Genomic DNA, 20,510 nt, shown 5'->3' with positions numbered 1-20,510 from the left:
GTGATTTTTGTGTGGCCAATTCTCAGTCTGGTTATAATGATTTCTTCAAAAAACTTTGAATTTCCAAAAATCACTGAAATTTTAGCAGGAATTGTTGAAAAGTCACAAAATCTTGAAAAATTTCTGGAAAATTTGTAGGGATTGTTGAAAAATTGTTCAAACATTTACAAAAAAAAAATCATCATGAAAATCACTGAAAAATTTTATGAAATTGTTAAAATTTTATGAAATTGTTGAAAAATTTCTGTAAAAAAAGAGTAAAAATCGCTAAAAAAAAATTTGTGGGAAATGGTTGAAAAATTACTGAAACAGCAATTTGCAAGAATCAGAAATTGTTGAATAATTCCTGGAAATCATCGAAGTACAATTATTTGTGAAGATACTGAAACATTTGGAAATAATTAGTAAAAATCACTTAAATGTTTTGAGATTGTTGTTGAATTCCTGAAACATTCACTAAAACATTTAATTTGCAAAAATCTGCGAATTCATGAAAAATTTGTGAAAGTGTTGAAAAATTACTGACACTTCTAATCTTTGAAAATCATTAAAAATTAAAAAAGTAGAGATTAGAAAATCTGTGAAAAACACTGAAACATCTGAGATAATTCACTGGAAATTTGTGAAGATTTCTGAAAAATTACTGAAACATTTTCAAAAATTTGTAAATCGATAAAAAAAACTTGTGGAAATCGATGAAAAATTACTTCAATATTATCAGTGAAAATCACTGAAATATTTGCGAGATTGTTGAAAAATTACTGAAACATTTTCAAAAATCTGAGAAAATCACTGAAAAATTTGCAGAGCTTCGTTGAATGATTATTAAAATTTTAATTTGCTAAATAACGTGAAAATCGTTGAAAAATTTGTATAAAAAAAATTACATTGTAGAAATTATTGAAAAATTAAGGTACTGAAACGTTGCGGTTGGTGAAAATTGATGAAAAATCATTTGATCATTCAAAAAGTCAGTGAAATATAATTACCTACTTGAAACATTAATTTGTAAAAATTCAAAAAAAATTGAATAGAAAACAGTGATATTGATTTTGGTATTCGCTCCTACTCTCAATTTTTTTTCTTCTCTAGAATTTTCGCTAAATTTCGGTGAATTTTCTGGCGTAAAAGTAATTTTAACGAAGTTCTTATCTGTTTGAACAACTTCTAAGACATGTTGAACCATTTTGATGATATCCAGAGCCGTAGAGAGCCAGCGAGGGCCTGGGGCAAAAAATTGAGGGCCCCATGAAAAATGCCCCCCCCCCCCCCCCTCCATCAATCCAGTAGGTCTAAAAAAAAAAGTTTTTATATTTTTGTATAAAATGATTACAAGTAATGTGATTTTGATTTTGAAGAGTGTTTCGAAACTCAAGAAAATGAAGAGAAACTAAAAATATTGCCCGAGCGAAACGAGGGCGAAAATTTTTTGGGAAATTACATACGTCTGAAAAATAGTGGTTCTCAGCAATTTTAGACACAATTTACAAATTTCAGAGTTGTCAGTTCATTACTGATTATCTGAAATTGCCAATTGCCAACTTATTAAGCTTTCGCAAAAAATGAGGGCCTTCTGGAAAACGAGGGCCCGGGGCAAATTGCCCTATTTGCCCTCTCTCTCTACGGCCCTGATGATATCGACATTGTTTTTATGCCATTTTTCAACCATTTTTTAAAGATTTTTAAACGAGTTATTATTTTGTTATTTTTACAAATTTAATTGCATCTTGAACAAATTTGGTAGCCTTTTAAATAATTTTACCTATATTTCGACGATGTTTATTCAATTTTATGTCATTTTTATGGAATTTTAATTGATGTTGACACTTCCCTTTCCGCCGATTGAAATCAGTTGAACTTGGCATATAAAATTTGATAATTCTAAGATCTCTCATCTCTACACTCCCAACAATCCTTCGTACTATTTTCTCATCGATGAGAAAATTTTAATTATTATTTATCTTAGCATTTGAAAACCTTGAGACTCGAACAGACGCATTTTAATTTCCTACTTTGCAACATAAAATGCATCTGGTAGCACGCACCAGACCCTCTCCCGACTCCCTCGACCCGTTCGCAATTACCGTACCAAATTATACGGTAATTTCCCCGGTGAGAAATCCATCATTCGTTGTGTTTACGATTAGAAAAATCTGTGTCACGGATAACCACACAAATACGCGTGATACGCGACGACCGACGTACTCGTGCTATACGATCCGGACGACTATACGACTCGATACGTTCTTAATTTTCTTATAATATTCGTAAAACTGTACGTTAACGTATTCGTCAGCATAAAATTTTGAACGAAGCACGAGCTACATAAGAATGCCTCACGAAGAGTGAGAAAGAAGAGAGGCGATCTTGGCACTTGGCTGCGGTGGCACGCGTGGTCAGGTAATTGCTGCCCAAGAACGCGAAGCTACCACGCTACGTCGCCGAAAGTACACCAAAGTTACGCAATCACGTAGTAGTCGGTGCGAGATGGAGATAATTCTTTTTGTCGGTCACCGCCGCCGCCTCTATCATCGTAGATTGTGTATTATTTAAACGATTAAATTAACGGGTATAAAGATAAAGCTTGACGGTAACGGTTGTTAATTTTTTCCCCTCCAATCTCTCTCTCTCTCTCTCTCGGCTGTGTCTAGTCTGTGTGTAAAGTGCGTAATTGTAATTGTATTCGCATTAGTGGTTTAGCTAATTAGTATTGACCTATGGAAATGATGGATGGAGAGAGAAGGTGATGAGAGGCTGATTGAAGAATGGAGCTGTGATCATATTTTGATTTAATCTTAAATCAAAATAATTATTGTGGTATTCTGAATGCTAATTATTTTCAGTGATTCATGTTGGGGGGGGGGGGGGTGAGAGGGGGCTTGGAAATTTATGTGATCAGTTTTTCTAATTTTTAAATATTTTTGCTCAATTTGTGTCCACTTCACTCCTCCCTCATATACGAATAAACATTTTAAACTCATTTTGGTATTTGAAGGGTGCATCACAAGTGAATTCTGAAGAAAACTCTTCAAAAAGTGCAGAAAACTCTTCTCATTCAGTTTTGCTTATTTTTAGCTCATTTTAGAGATGCTAGATGATAAATTGCGCTCAAATATCGAACCTGCTGAAAAAAATTGACTGAAAAATCTGCGAAGCTGGGCCCAAGTGAACAAATTCAGTCGTTCTGTTTAAAATTGGGTATTTAAATTCCAATCATTTTTGAATTGATTTAAACCTTGAAAAGGTATGATTTGAGGTTCATTACTGACGGCCTCATGGAAAAAGAAGGGCAAGAGGACAAGTTTGCTACTTTATCCTGTTCAAAAAAAATTAGTGGGTTCTGACACATTTTTTACTCACCTTACCCCCTCCCCCGAACATATTTTTTTTCAAAAACGACTAATTTTCTCATAATATTTTGAAACAACTAAAAAATCGTAGAGAGAATTTCAATTAACGAACAGTGAAATTCAGAAAAGTCGTAATTTAAAAAAATGTTTAGGTATTACTATTTATTTTGAACATTTTCGAAATTTTCTCATTATTTTAGAAAAATACAATTTTTATTTGTTTTCTAACCATTTTCACTTAATTTTTTAAATTTTTACAACTTGTTTGACAATGTAAAAGATGTTTCAATTATTTTAATGCTATTTTATTCATCAGTTTTCATAATTTTTTTTTCTTTAAAATGTGTTTTTCTCAAAATCTTGTTTTTCAATCCTTCAACTTCAAGAAATGAAAAAAGGTGGGAAAAATGAGCTAGGAGGCTGGGATTGGTCTCATTCGACTCGGTATAATGTCTAGTTTTCAAAATGGCCAAAAAATTGAAAATGAAAAATCCGACTTGTGGTCCCTTTTGTCAGAACAGGTCACATAGAGATTTTTTTACCACAATTTTGGAAAATGTTCGATAACAATTTTTTTTTTGAACGATTTTTCAAATCATTTGCAGTGTTTTTATGCTTTTTTAGTCATTTTAATTACTTTTACAGCTGTTAGAATCATGTTTATAACAAATAAATGGGATTTCAAAGTTCTGACGTTTGCTTATAATGAATTTTAATTGTTCTAAAGCAATTTTTTTTTACCATTTTGAATAATTTTTTATGTATCATATTTTTTTAACTTTGTGCCTTTATCACTTATCAGAGATTTTTACAATAGTATTTTAATGTTTTTCTGTGTTTTGGGTCATTTTTATCATGTTTACAGCATTTTGAAGCCATGCCATGTTTCAACGACCTTCTAAATAAGGTTTTGAACAATTTCAATGGTTCATATTTTTTTTTTAGCAATTTACTGTTTTTACGGATTTTATTTTCCCAAAAATTCCAATGATTTTGACAACATTTAAAAACATTTTTAAAACAATTGAAGACGTACCTAACGTTAATGATTTCAAAATTTCATTATTAAATATTTTAATTGATAATCGTAGTAGTTAAGAGGTAGAAGTCGAAATGAGCTTGGAAAAAATATTTTTTCAACTTATATTAAGTACATATAAATTTTTATATTATTTTTAAATTTTCATTTCCAATTGAAATAAAAATAATAACAAAAAATTAAAATAAATAAATTAAAAACAAATAAAATATTATTAAATTAATCATTAAACGAAAAGAAAAATTTCATAATAAAAATAACATTTTATCTATTCGAAATCGAACTAAAAATCCACGAAAAAATAAAATTAAAATTAAAATTACCTGTGTTAAAACCATTACTTACTTTTTCGATAAATTTCTCACCTTAAAAATATGAAAAAATAAAACATTTGATTTCTCAATGAATTCTGAAAGCTGAACACTTGCGAGATTGATAATTCAGAATTCATCTCAAGTGTTTCATTTCCTAGAACTTTAAGAAAATTAGAGCCCGGGAAAATGTCTTCTCTGCCCCTACCAACAAGGAAGGTGATATTCCAACTTGCAGGCATTTTTTCAACAGGGCTAAGCTAAATCAAACGAGAGTGCAAAAATACATCATCAACTAAAATTTCAAATCCTGAAGTACGAGTACATTTTTCTATTTTTTTTTTTTGATGAATTTTTGAAAATCTTTGGATCTAGAATGGGCAAAAATCCAAAATTTAACCAAATTGACTTAGAAACCTGAATTTGGTATGTACTTTTAATTTTTTTCCGACCCCTCAAATCGATTAGAAACGGTTTCGAACCGTTTTGAGCAGCTCTGGAGCCTCCATCAGATTTTTGAAAGTTGAAATTTCCAAAAAAATGTAGTCAATGGAGTTTGAAAGCTAAAATTTTCTTCATATTCCAACTCCAATATAATTATGCTGAGCTAGTTTGACGTGGTTTCAAGTCGTCCTGGAGACTCTAGAGACATTTTGGAAATTTCAGTTTTTCAAAAAATTCGTAGAATGGCTTGAAAGTTGAAACCGTCTCCAATCAGCTCAGCTTGTTGAAAGTTGGGTATAAAGTATAGATTTCAATTTTTCAAGTTCATTGGGTGAAATTTTGGGGAAATTTCAGTTTCCAAAAATCTGCTGGAGGCTCCAGAACTTCTCGAAACCGACACCGTTCAAAAACGCTGCCAATCGATTCGAGTGGTCGAAAATAAATTACTTATCAAATTTTAGCTTCCTCGCTCAATTTTCTGTAAAATTTTGATTTTCTCCATTTTTGGCTCAAATTTAACGTTTTGAAAATTCACCAAAAATCAAAAAAACCACTTCAGCGATTCAAATTTTTGATGGTGATATATTTTTGCATTCTTTTCTGAATAGCTTTGTTTTGTCAGTTTTTTTTCCTACGAATCATTGATGTAGTTTTGAACAATTTTCGTGGCATATTGTTTTGTTCCAGTTTTTATATACTTTTTTGTAATTTTCATTCATTGTTTTACCCTGTTTTCTTTGCTCCAAATTCACTTCTCATGTCAGTAAATGTCTAATTTCCAGAGGTCAACATTTCATTACGTCTGTTTGAGGTCATTTTGCTACCAATTTCGCGAAAAAGTTTCAATCGACCTATCTTCAGAGACGTCCAAGGGGGAGAGGGGGGGTTATGAAGATTTTTTTTCAGCATAAATGACGCACTTTTTCAAATTCCCTCAATTTTGTTCATTTTTTTTCAAGTTTCGAAAAAAAGTCACCATTATTCTAAGTGTCTCAAAAAAAATTGATTTTTTTTTAAATTTTCGAACTGGTGGAAATGGGTGGGGGGAGAGGACGAGGAAGAAAAGACAGCAGTCCTGTAGACCTTCGCCTTCTCTTTCGACTTGATTCAGAAATAGTCTATCAATAACTGGGAGGGGGGAGGGAGAGCCCAGAAACTTCTCCAACTATCCTTCATAAAAACAAACATTCGAATAATTAGTTCGCAGAGGCGTCAAAAATGTCGATGAATCTCACCCGAGAACGCGGTATGTACAGCGTCAGAATAATGATCGCCTGATTGGATTAGCACAGGTATAGTGGATCATGAATGGCGTGTGCTATAGTGAGCACGAGAGACTCGGAGTCGTCGGCGTTAAGTATCGCCTCCGGTGTCGGGGCTACTTCCATCGACCATCGAGCACGACGAGGCAGGCACAAGCACAAGCAATGATGAAAAACGTGTTATTTTCCTCTTGGCCACGCTGCACAGTGCACAGTGTAGTGTTGACGATGGATGGCAACGACAAACGGTAATTCTCTTACGAGTATATGTCTTTGCCTCTCCATCTGTTGAATTTGTTGTGCAGGTAGGGCTTTACCTACTACGTCAACTTGGTCGACTAAAAAGTACGTACCAAAGAGACATACATATAACGGATTTCAAGGAACCTTGAAAATTTGTCGCTTTTTACCAAGGCGTACTGCCGGTCAAACAACTCGTCTCGGTGTGCTCGGTGCTGTGCAGTGTGCTGTATTTCTGCGTCGTCGTTCTCCATCTCCTAGTAAAAGTGATCCGTATTTGTATAAATCGAGTGTGAAGAATTATACGGTGACACTGAACTGGTGCACCACTCTACCTATATACTACGTACGTGTACGTACAAACCGCGAACGTGAACGTGTACTTTGGTCGATGAATAAATAAAAAAAATACATAAACCCACCTGATCCAGATTATTTATTGGCTCGTGTACCTACCAGCGTTAACGTATGGTATCGTGTAGTTACCATATGAAATGGCAAACGTCACAAGTGGCGCGAATCCACGTTTTACTTTATTTACCACGCGGCCAAGGACGCGTATAAATGGTCCGAACGATGAACTGGGTCGTTCGCCGTTGAATTAGAATGGCACAGGCGCAGGGCATTGCAACAAGTAGACCTAGACCGATCAACGAAAGCGAATCTGCTGCTACCAAAGCTAGATTGCAAATTGAAATGAGTCAGCATTTTTTGATGTACATATTTTGGAACCAGTGAATTAATTTTATGCAAATTAAAGTTGAACTCGTTTCAATTGCTGCGAATGGGTTAAAAAATGCATCGGCGGTGGTTGCAAGAGGACGGAAACAGCTGATGAGAAATTATTTAGAGGTGTCGATGACGTCGGTCGACGTCCGAATTATACTGTACGAGATAGGTATCGAATTGAGATAAAAATTCGAGTTTCAAGGCCGAACTCGCAGATCGCTGATAATTGCTTCATGTTTTGAAACTATGGCTGGTTTTTGTTTTCGGTCATGCAGAACTTCCGCATGGTTTGTTGTTCTTTTCAACTTGATTTTCTTTTCCGACGAAAGAAAAATTAACCCGGGTAGGGTGACGTCAATTGCAAAGGGGGTTGCGGAAGGAAACGGTGAAATGATTTTTTTTTTTACGGAGTTAGCGATTTATCTTTTCTTTTTTTTTTTTAGGGTTTTTCGCGTTTAATTATTTTTTCGGCGAATTTTATCGATTATTTTTTGGCACGATTTGTGAAAATTTTCTCAAAACGAGAGTCGTTGACTTTTTTGAACTGATTTGACCAGAGGTTTGTAAAACGAGAGTGGGTGGGGGGGATGAAGATGTTTGCAAAAAATTGGGCATTTTTGGGAGAAGTCAAGTGAGTTGGAAAAAGTTGTAAATTTGAGATTAAGTTGAGAAGAAATGTAGTAATCTGGAAAAATCAAAGAACTTTCGAGCCAAATCATTTTTTCCATCTTCTTCTGACCAAAGTTCGAGAGCAGAAAAATTTACTTCTCACATCATTGGTTTATTATTTGATTCAAATTTTTTGTACCCTCTCCGAGGTGCTCCTGAACATCGGTCAAAATCTCAAAAAACTAAAAACAGTTCTGGAAATCCCCTTTTTGAAAAAAAATTTCAAAAAACTGCATATCACGTATCGATCTCTTCTAATTTGAGGTTGCTGAATTCAAATTTCAATTTACTTTTTGCATTCAATCCCCAAGTGTTCTTCAAATTTCTCAATTTTTAAAAAAATAAAAAAGGGGTTGGAGACACACCGAGCTCGAACCTCAAAAATTGATATTCGAATTCAGTGCTCTCGAAAATCTTACAAACCTTGTATCTTGATATTTTTTTTTCGTATTTGAGGATACTGAAGAAAAAGGGGGTGAGGTCACAGGGGTCAGATCGAAAAAAAACCTATATTCAAACTCAGTGTATTAAATTTTGAAATTCATTTTCAATTTTAATTGGTCAAAATTTGCCACCAGAAATGTTGAGATCTAATTTTGAGAATTAGTCTGTTGAAAACATATCAAATATGACGAGGTGACTTGAAGGATTTTCGCTGTAATTTTATCAAATTTTTAAAACAGAACTGCCAATTTTAGTGGCCATTGCAAAATATCGAGCTTTCACTTTGAAAGTTTGATTAGACGTGTTTAAATTCTACTCGTAATGATCGATTTTAAATCTCGTATCTATTCGCTTACGAACCTTGCAAGCAGATTTGCTCCAAGTCTAAACAGCTTTGAGATGAGCCTTCAAAAAATCGCGAGAACTTCTCCTCCCCCCTCTCCCTTCTCATCAAAAATCTCCTTCAGAATTAAGACAAAAATGATGATTAAAAATTGATTTACTCGAACTACGCGAATTTGCATCAAGCATGCTAATTTCCTCCTGAGTGATGAAAATTAGTTCAAAACAATTTACGAATACGTGAAATATTAACTTCTGAAATTTTAAATTTTGAGAATGACGTATGTACATGCTTAGCTACTTATTCCACCTGTCACGTTTTCCTGAAATCAGTGGCTTGCTCAGTCGGCGAGCTTCCTTTTCTAAAGTTACTCATGTGTCGAAGTGTAATGATAAGAATGGATGTTTAAAACTGATTTAAATATTTGAAATTGAGAAAAGCCTCAAATTTTATTTTGGATTTGTGCTGGAAAATAACGTTTCGACTTTATTTTTCCTCTTTTCACGATGAAAGTTTTCAGGTTTTTGTGGAAATTGATTACAAGTAAGTGTAAGGTGTGTGCATTTCCTCCCTCCCCCCCCCCTCACAATCAGGAAATTTTCTAATAATTACAGGCTATTTTTTTTTTTTAATTAAAAAGTCTTGAATTTTGATTTTGGATTAAAAATTTTCCAGCCAAGATCGAGACCAAAATCGGGACTATAAGATTCTAAAAAAAATTGTGTTTGAGGAAGGAGGACAAAGAGATTAATTTCGGTATTTGAACCATTTAAAAATGCATTTTTTAAAATTTAAAATCACGATGTTTTTCAAATTTTCAAACTCAGAACAATTACTTTTGACCATACTGACAAAGGAACCTTTTGAACTCACACACTCTGCAATTTGAATAAAACCAAGCTACGAGATCGAAAAAGCATGTTCAAAAAACCCCTCAACCGAAATTTCAAGTTCCAAAGTACTTTGGACTTTTGTCGAATTTTTGAAAATTCAAAAAAATCAAAAAAGCCGTTTTGAAGGTGATTTTAAAATGTTTTCATGTAATATCTACCATTTTTTTTTCTTAGAAAAATGAGCCCCAGCTTAAAACTGAATTTTTGACGAATTTTCAAAGTATGTACATATTTACTTACTAAGTGAAAAAATCAAATTTTCAAAGGAGGTAGATGACAAGCCAAGTTTTTGGCAAAATATCGTCTTCACCCGATTCGAAAACAATCGTAATTGGACTTTTTTGGATCCTCCAAGGAGTTTTAAAATATCTCCTGAAATTTCCAAACGCTTTGGAAGGGCCAAAAATCAGCTCTAGTACATATCACGTTGGTCTGTGCTCATTGGACATCCTCTCGATTGATTTCGTTGTATACCTTGTTTCAAAATTCGATTTTTCTCACTTCTTCTGGAATTTACAAATGGGCCAAAAGCTCATTTCAGATGCTAAAGTTCATTTTCTGCTCTTCCGCAGCGATTTGAACACCCCGAAAATTGAAAAATCGCTGGAGCCTCCAAAATTTCCTAAAACTAGCCATGTTTGATGAATGAGGGTAGAATTGAGGGAAGTATACTCACTCTGCTCAAAAAAGTTTATATTTCACGAAATAATACTTACGATAAAAATGTTCCTTAAAATATACGTAGTTTTTTTGAATTTTTAAAATTTTCAAAAATTTTAAAATGAACTCGAGTATCTGAATTTTGGTTTGGGGGGTTTCAGGATAAATGTTCTTTCGATTTCGTTTATATTTGAGGGTGAGAGTTCAAAACGTTCCCTTATTTGAATGTTAGTTTGCACCTTCTCAATTTGAACAACATAGTTTTCAAAATGATTATTGATGAAAAAAAGTTCTTATTTTTTAAATAAATTTATATAATATTGAAAAAATACAGGGTGTCCGACGGTCGAGAAAAGTCCTGAAAAAGTCATGAATTTTGCTCGAATTTAATAAGCCCATAAAAATGAAAATAAAATTAAAAATTGGTTCGAAAAATCAGAAAAATAAAAAAACTGAAATATCTAATTTTTGATCCTGTAAAAAATGGCAACCTTGTTCAATTTCTTCGCAGTTTCAAGTTATTTAATTTTTTCTTAGAAGGAGGGGGGGTATTTTCATGCGGTAAAAATATGAAAAATAGATCATGAAAAAGTCATTTAAACTCGACGAAGAAGTGCTAGACGATCTAAATCTTGGCTAATTTTCGATCTGTCATCGTAGGTAGTAGGTTAGAGGTACTCATAGTAGGTCGATGCTCATCCTTTCTTTACCTATAAAAATATATTTTTCCGGGGTTTTTTCCCTATTATTTTTTTTATCAAAAACTATGAATATTTATTATTCTCGGGGAATTCTCGATCTGTATGGGCAGTTTCATCCTAACAAGACTACAGGTGGTAATTTCTTTAGTCTTCATCTGCTTCACATCACCCGTTCGATGCCCATGGCAAAGAAACAAAACAACTCCCATAGGCAGGTATATACCTACATAGACAGATAATTTCTATTTATAAGCCTTCGTAATAAAACTCGCTTAAATTATTCTCGCGTTCTGCGAAATGCGGAATTTTATTTAAAAAATATCGGATTTTTCTCTCCATCAATAACTATAATATGATACCGTCGTAAATTATTAAATTAATACGCATGCACTATTCCTACATATATTCCTGCTGTTAATTTTGTTTCCTCGCTTTGCTCAACTTTGTTTGTTGAACTCTTAATTCCCATTGAATGGGATTCCCATTTTTCGTATAGAATCGACGAATATAATAGATATTATGTACCTCACTTACCACTTACTTATACTTATGTACCTCCTGCTTGCAACAACGTCATTAAGTAATAGGGCTCTAATTTCGCTCGTTTTTTTTTTCATCTTGTAATTATTCCTCGATCATTAAATCACCTCAAATACCTATTATGTTATTACGAAGGAAGAACTACACTACATACGTAGCAGAGTATCTCTCACAATCAGAGTCATAGAGAGGCAGAGGCGAATTGCCTTTCGTCTGCATACTTGCCTATTGTTTGTTGAAAATAGCAGCGGCGTAATTTTGTTGGATGTATTTTAATTATCTAATCATCGATTTTCAAATGGGTTCGTCATTGGTTCAAGTGTATGGCGCGATTCTTTCCTCTCCTCTTCCTTCTTTACCCTTTTTGACGTAGTATTATTCTTCTTTCTTAAAACACGTAGTTTAATACGTCTTGTTGTTGTTCTTTTTTTTATGAAAACTGAATTACTGTGCACGTATAATTGCGTTCGTATATTTATGTGTAGATATTTTTTTTGGTGCATGCAAATGCATAAGTTTGCTCGTATTTTTTCAAAAAAAAATTCACCAACATCGTGTAGTTCAGATAGAATTGTAATTTTAGGGTAATTACTAATTACTCGTACTTTCGAAAAGCGAGAACGAGAAAAAAAATTCTTCTCGGATTAATAAAGGGATTTATTCGCTTTAATTCCGCCGCTCTCGTCTATATGGTGTGATGAGCAGAGGAAGAGAGGATAGGAAAGGGGAATAATTATGGAATTAGGTATAGACTTAATGAACTGTGGGTACTTTTTTCTTCATTATCCATATCTAACGATTCGTCTTGTCTAATCCATTTCTCGAAGGTCGAATCGCGAGTATTATTTTGAGTAATTAGAGAAAAATATTTTCAGTACACATACAGTACTTGGACTTGCTGGTTACAGAACGTGAAATTTTTTTTGTACAGTGAGAAAAAAATATTGATAAATAAGAGAACCAGTTTTGCCAGACGACGCTGCATGGGCTGTTATCGCCGTTATCGTGAGTTGTATGTACTTCGCGAAGCCGGATTTTTTGTTGTTTTTTTTAAACGGTTTCCTGGGGGAGGAGAAGAAAATGAGGAAAATGGCCCAATTTTGTTGCATTGTCACGTCGTCGTCGGTGTTTTTCTTTGAATTGTGAGAATGGTGGAAGGGAGACGTTGAGGGCTTGGTGTGAGTGGTATGTAGTTGAACAAGGTGCAGATGAAGATGTTAAGTTGTCGTATGCTGAGAATTTTCGAGCGAATTTGAAGAGGAAAGAATGAAAAATGTTTCAATTTTGGATTTTTATTGCGATTTTGTCTAGTTTTTATTTTCAAAGTGTTGATTTTTCAATGTTCGATGTTCATTTAAAATAAGGATGAGTTTAAAAACCTACATATATTAATAGGGTGTGTGTTGTTATTTAATTTGTACCCCTTTCAGATCACTTTTGACCAAATTTGAATTGAGGATCGATTTTTGTTGAATTGAATTACGTAATAACCCACTTAATTGAGATTAGAAATTCGTACAATTTTCCATTCCCCTAAATTTAAGCTTTTTGCAAAGCTAAAAATATACTTTAGGTTTTCTATATTTCTCACGCTCGTCTTGAAGATAATTTTAGTATGTAACATTGAATGAATGTTGAACATGTAAATTCGTGACCTGCTAAAAACGTAAATGAATGTCGGTTACAGTTTTACGAACTGTTTCCTTATCAATTTAACGATTTCCTCTATTTTCGCGTAGTTTCATAATTTTACTGATAAGCTACACGACTTTCTTTATGACCTTTATCTACAGATACAGAATTTTAATGTTTTTTCTTGCTTTTTTGTGACGCTCATGATTTGATGAATTTTTCACCTACATAGTTTTGGAGATTTCTTCGAATTATGAAAATTTCATGGCTCTTGTCGATACGTATGGTGTAGCTTTACTTTGTGAATTTTTAGTTCGATTGGTTATCGTGAACACTATCGATTTGAAAGTGATTCAAAATATCGAAATAGTGCTGCATTTGGTTAAACAATTCTGAAATTCGTGTAGAAAATTCGTTAAAAACACATTTTTTGAACGGTTCATCTCAATTTTTTCGAAACTTTTTTTGATTTTTGGTGTGTTTTTTGGGTGGAGGAGGGGGAGGGGGTATCTTGAAACAATTAATGATATGGAAAAAAATTCACATTTTTCAAAATTAGATAGGTAGGCTGGTAGGTACACAGGTATCTAATAAAATTGAAATGTTTTTTTTTTAGGGTGGGAGAGAGGGGGAGGGGGGTTTTAATCACTGTTTCCCTCATTCTAATTTTTGTAAATCAAGTAGGTAAATATCTATTGAAAAAATCACTCAAAAATCTTCAAAATTGAAAACAAATAAAACTATGAATATGGAGAGGAGATCAGCGAAGTTGATAAGTATGGAGAGAGAGAGAAGGAGAGCATAACTTCTTCAAAATTTTGTAAATATCTGTGATCGACCTAGGGTTGGGGGGGGGGGTGGATTAAAAATTGGATAAAATCGTAGAGCATGAAAACATTTATAATCAAACATTTTCTCAAAAGTACGGTCACATGATTACAGCTGGTGTGTGCAAAAAAAATAGTTCAAAAACCATAAAATTTGAAAAATTGATTTATTACCAATCGAAAATTACCCAACGTAATTTTACAAAACCTCAAAATCAAAGTGCAGCACTTTTGCAAAATCTTTCCAAAAAAATTTCAGGATCTTGAGCAGAGCGTTCCCTCTCAGATTTTCCCCTACTCCCCCCTCCCTCTTGAAAAGGCCTGTTTCAAGATTGGAAGTATTTCTCAGGCTTTGCTCTTCTCAAAAAATACTCCTTCAGCATTGAGGATTGTTTTTCACAATCCACTCAATCAGAACTGCTATTTTAAATCAGAATCAATTGGCAGCGAAAAATATAAAATTTTTAATTATTAAAAAACGAATATCGTCAATTTTATTTTCATTTGGAGAAGCTGCTGCTTTCGAAGTGGTAAATTTCCAAAATGAAAAAATTTTCAACAATTTTTTTTTGAAAATTTCATGTTTTGTTTTCACTACTCTATTTACAAAAATCTCATTTTTCTTCAAAACGTCTTCCTGTTAGATTCTTGAGGAGGTGAAAGAAGGTTGAAAAAAGTCATGAAGGAATTATGCCTCCCCAAGTCTCTCCTTTCCTCCAAGATTCTCGTGAGTGGTTTTTGAATTTTTTCCAAATTTTGAAAAAAAATGAGTGTTGGGATAATGGACTGAAAAAATCGTGCCAAAAATTTCAGACTTTGGTGAAAGCTTGGGGAGTGAAGGGAGGTCCGAGGACAAAATTTACAGCGGAAAGGTACTGAAAACAGGAGGCATGTTCAAGAAATGAGTGATTTCGAAGTTTTATTTTTTTTACATACCCCCCCCCCCTTAAAAAAGTCATGAAATGGACAAAACACTGGGAAGAAATTTTTCATTTTTTCAATGACATCTTTGTAAGAAAAAATTCCTCAGGCATTTTTGGCCCCACTGTACAAAGCCTTTACAATCGAATAAATAAAAATCACAAAAAAAAGGATGAAAGTCGACGAACATTTTTTTGAGAATTTCAAAAGTTTTGTGTCTGAAATTCCTCTAAATTACCTTATTTTTGAGAGAAAATTTTCTCCATAACCTCCCTCCACCCATATCAGAAAAATTGATTAATTTTATCTATATTTCAAATTTTAGATCTCTTATCAATTTTTGGGGTTTTCTTCAAATGGGAGTTATTTTGAAAAATTCTGACTCAGAAATTAAAAATTAAAACAGTTCTCTGAGTTAGGTACTTTGTATTTGAATCTTTTTTATTTTTTGGAGAGCTCTATATCAGGGTGTCAAAATTGTTTTTGAAACCATTCGTTGTTTTTTCTTAAAAATGGGGTTATGAAGAGTAATAATTCTAATGCATAAATTATTAATTTTTAATAAAAATTTATTTTTTAAGAATTTTTCGAGTTTTTAAACTGAGGAGAGGGAGGGAGGCTCCCAGCATGGGAACTACACATAATTTTCAACTTGAAGCCAAAATTTTCAGGAATAAGCGAGAGAAATGAGAATTTTGAAGTGTCAAATCGGATTGAAAAAATTATCCTTGATTTGAACTCAACTCCTTCAAATTGATATGCCCTTTTAGTATTTTTTTAAATTTCGACCAAAATGGGGGACAGGTTGTTGTGCCCCAGGACAGGAGTGGTTGAGATCCCATTTTAACTATCTATAATCAAGTTTTTTAAAACGATGGAAAAGTTCCGCGAACTACTTCACAATTTTTACATTATTGTTGTTGTGTTGTTTTTATTGTGTTCATTTTGCCAAAATGATGGATTTTATTGGAAAGAGCTAGAGAGGGGGGAGGGGTAATTTTTTCAATCCTAATTAGTTCAGTCAAGATGCTCCAAAACTGTTACCTTCTGAGTTTGTGATTTCGTTATCATCTCCTCGAATATTTCCTAAAACGTAAAATTTCGTCATTTTTTTCAACGTTTCAACTCGTTGAAATTTTCGTATAGTTTCAATTTTAGATATTACATACATTATGTTAATAATTTTCGGAATCTTGTCACTTTAACGATGTTGACAAATGTGTGATAATTTTCGAATTTCTGTCGCTTTAATTTCCCGATGCTCGTTCTTCGTATTTTTTTTTTTACGATTTTCCAACATGTTTTACACGTTTGACGAAATTTATCAAGTCAAGTTCACGCCTTTTTCCATGTAATTATTATTATTGCGCCACATCAACTAATGCTACACTTCAAGTACCTACCTCTATACTTACACCTTTAATACAATGACTCGGTGATTTTTTTCAACGATGACTAACGATGTCGCCCTCGATTAAAGATTGATCTACCGTACTACGTTGAGTTGGTCATTCATAAATCATCTCAATGGAGATGATTGGACACGAATCGTTGATGACACGTGTGCACAACCGACGTCAGGTGCTTTTTCATTCTTTCCTAGGACGTCTTGAGAAGAATAAATAATACGAATAAAAATTACTATTCGATGTTACGTAATTTTTTTTTCAACTCGAGTATAGAGGAAGGAGGAGAGATGGTTTTACTGTGTGCTATAAAATGTACCTAATGTGCTTGGTCAACGTCTTCCAATAAACTCTGGGAGCTGGGACCTTGTTTTAATCGTTGATTAATTAAGACGTTGTATATTAGCGTGAAAATAAAATAACCTATAACGTGTCGGTAATCATTTTACGTACTATGGTCGAATGAACCAATTTTTTTAATTTTTTTCTTCTTATTTGGTATGTTTCAGATTGGAAATTTATACTGCTGTCAGTATTATTCGTATTCGGCTTATGTGGCACGACGATAATGTGGTTTACAACTATTTATCACGATGAAATATTCAAAGTAAGTGGACCCATAATACATAACGATAATAATATTATAATAACGAGAATCGCATTCGCACGCGCTCCTTCGTCATCATCATCGTCTCTCTCACTAGTCAGAAGCGTTAATTGCTTATTTATATGGCGTTTGTTGTTGTTGGTTTTTTTTTTCAATATATTTTCTAAATGTTAAGGACACGAACCTAATTGAGAATGTACATAGTTTTTCATTTATATTTAACCTACTTTTGTCTCCGCTATTTTTATAACCGACCTCGGATGTGCGATAATCGACGATGCGGATTTTATTGTGATTTTGTGGAAAAAATTCTTACATGTGAGGGGCGAGGAATTAGATACCTAGATTGATGAAGATTCCAGTATCTATTAAAAATACACGTGTTTTTTACTTCTACAAATTAGAGTAAACGTATTCCATATCCCATGTTCATATTGAATGCAGCATGGTGTCCTTATACGATACTTTATCTGGGAGAAGAGGGATGTGTGCGTCTGACGACGTATATGCGAGACGATTGTGGGTACGATTGTTGATAAAACAAGGGCCGCCATGGTCTGTATAAAGGTTAGTAGGTCGTGGTTAACTCGAACGTGATCCTAACACGAGGGAGTTTACGTAATGGAAATTCGGGTTCAAGTTTTCCTATATGTATACACTTTTTAATACATAATATTATGTACGAGGTGCATAGGTTCAGGTACGTACAGGACAGGTACATTATGTATATTACACATGTTGTACATCTATGCACATGTTTTGTATAGTGTAGTAAGAGAGTTTTTGCGGTGCGTGTACTTTGTGTATTAATTGTGTATGTAATTTGGTAATGACCCTTGGACGAGTCTGTTTTGCTGGTCAAATGTACAGTACGTGGCCTTGGTGAAGAGATATATGGACTGCAGAGTGTAGACTGATGATGTGGTGGACAAACAGAATGTTTTGAATGGTAAGAGAGAGGGGGGAGGAGGAAGATAGGAATAGAATACATTAAATTGACCCTTTTTGACCTAGGATGTAGGTATAGGTTGATGGAGGAAATTTCAGTGTTTCAGGCATGGACTTACGTATGCCCAGAACTGCTATATTGCAAGAAAATTGTGATTTTTCCAAATCTCTTTTTCCAAAACTGACAGCAAAATCTTTTTTTTTAGATAATCCAAAATGGAGAAAGTTATTTTCAGAATGCCCAACAGTCCTGCGTCTGTATTTCCTTTTTCATAAAAAAATGGCCAAACAGTACATGTTGGTTGGTCACCCTGCCATGTACAGCTACAAGGCTAGAGGCATGGGTCATCACATCAGATACAGGGGCAGGTGTTTCTAGTGCAGGTGAAATCTATAGTGACTACTTTGCTGTCAAGTCAGAGGTTTTGTTTCCCAGAATTCTTGAGTGGGTCAGAATCCAGGCTATTGTAAAATCCATGTCACATTGGAGATATGAGATTTCTGAAGCAATTGGATGTTGCTTGGATTTAGATCCTGGTTGAGAGGTGGAATTTAGTGAAGCTGTGAACATCACAACCCTGTTGAGTCTGCTCTCAATTGCCATCCTTAAGGACATAGGTATAGAGTATAGTTCACAGGAAAGAATACTGAACCAGCATGGTAGCAGAAATTGCAAAATCTCACTATCACAAATGACCAAACAACCATAACAAACTGTGGATTTTGGTTCATCAGTGTTGAACAAAATGAAATCATTATAGTGAGGAATGAAGTCATTGATGACTTGAGCATTAAATTGAGAGTATTCAAGTAATGATGCATCAAATGAGAGAAGATTGTCCTTGGTTTTTGCAGGATTTCCTGGATTGAATGGGGGAAGAGGATATAGCTGAATGGAGTTTAGAATGGAAGAGGATTTATGATACGAGTCATGGGCATATGGGAGATTGGGATTAGTGGTCTGCATAGGCCTGTCCAAAAGCCTTTGGGTTGAGCCTGATATAAAACAGGTCACATCGCACCTTGGGAGTAATAAGGTCACATCTCAAAAAAAATTGATTTTGATGTTATTGCATTTTTGGGGTTTGTATGACCCCCCCTCAACCAAAAATTACACTTTGAGTTGGGTGCATCATCTAGATCTTGTAAAAAACGCAAATGGCCTAACTCAAAATCTCAACAACATTGCAAGTTGTTTGGAGTTATAAGGGCACATCTCAAAAAACTCCACCTTTTTTGAGCAAATTTCGTACATACAAAGTGTTAACAAATAGTTTTGATTGTTTTAAATGTTTGTCAGTTAGAAATAGTCACAAGGAGTGCATTTTTTATTGGTTTGTACCAAATGGAAAAATTTTTTTAAATTGATCACTTTTCAGAAAAATGAATTTGCACATATCATGAAATTTTAGTTTTTTGAGAAAAACTCAAAAACTAAGCACTTTAGAAAAAAACTAACGACATTATGTCGATTGGAAATTTAATTCTCTACAACTTTGTTATCATGAAATTTTTTTTGGACGCTTCCTTTCGCCTCCACATCAACTTTAATGAAAGGTTCTAACTCAAAATGTTTTCCAAACATTGAAATATTTCCTCTTTAAGATTTTATTTTTCAAAGTGTTCTTATGCTAAATGAAGGTAGGATACCAGATCTTTAAAATGAGGTGCTGTTGATTCCTCACAATTAATTATAAGTTGATAAAAATAATGAATCAAGTTTTTAAAAAAAAGAAAATCACCCTCCTGTAAAATTTCACTTTTTTGAGATGTGACCTTATAACTCCCGAGGTGCGACATCAGGTCAGGCTTGTTGGGCCAACTCGGTATACAATGGCACTAAACACTACCCAATGCAACACTACACTGTGAGTCAATGCATTCATATTGAGTTGAGCTCGGGCTTGTCTCTGGCCTTTGGGCCAAGCCGGGCTTTTTGCCTGAGAATTTTGGGTCAGGCCTCGTGCAGACCACTAATTGGGATCGACTTTTGAATCTGTGGTGAGAGGGAGACTGTCAACAGTTTAAAGGTGAATGAAAAATTTGAAAAGGATGAATTTTGAGCATATGGATGGGGATGATCACAGATGCTTCTTGATATAATAAGCATATAGGAGTGGTTCTGAGGGCTCCAGTAGCCAGTCAAAGAGCTGTGTGGTGATTAGTGTTCAGTGTTTTGAGTGTTGACTGTTTAGCTGATGAGTAAGTTGGCAACCCATAATCACATTTTGAGGGAAACAGAGCTCTATAAATTCTGAGAGAGATTTGGTATCTGCTCTATAATGTTGTACTACTTGTAGATAGTTTTTTCAATAGGTTTATTGGCCAAAAGTCTAAACAACGTTAATTTTTTTATCAAAAATGGCAAAAAATGCATGTTCTAGCAACAAATCAAAAATGACTTGTTTTTTTTCCTGAAAATTTATTTAATCCCATTTCATGTCTAACCTTCAAACAGTTATGCTTTTTTACCAAATTGCTAAAGTTTTGTTTTTTTTTCTGGAATGACATACTTAACAATTCAATTGTGTGTTGGAATTGCAA

At 33.9% G+C, this 20,510-nt stretch overlaps 1 protein-coding gene across 2 annotated transcripts in view; it reads left to right on the top strand.

Annotated features, from left to right (window-relative positions):
• LOC135837456 (lysosome membrane protein 2-like) overlaps positions 1-20,510 on the top strand; it is a 65,963-nt gene that overhangs the window by 25,379 nt on the left and 20,074 nt on the right. For both annotated transcript variants that reach the window (XM_065352729.1, XM_065352730.1), the window contains one exon: positions 16,921-17,018. In XM_065352729.1, coding sequence (XP_065208801.1) covers positions 16,921-17,018 — 98 coding nt within the window. The remainder of the gene's footprint in view (positions 1-16,920; positions 17,019-20,510) is intronic.

The sequence above is a fragment of the Planococcus citri genome, chromosome 2 (genome assembly GCF_950023065.1).
Source record: "Planococcus citri chromosome 2, ihPlaCitr1.1, whole genome shotgun sequence".
NCBI lineage: Eukaryota > Metazoa > Arthropoda > Insecta > Hemiptera > Pseudococcidae > Planococcus > Planococcus citri.
Note: the sequence above shows the minus strand (reverse complement) of the source record. Positions and strands in the feature narration are given on the sequence as shown.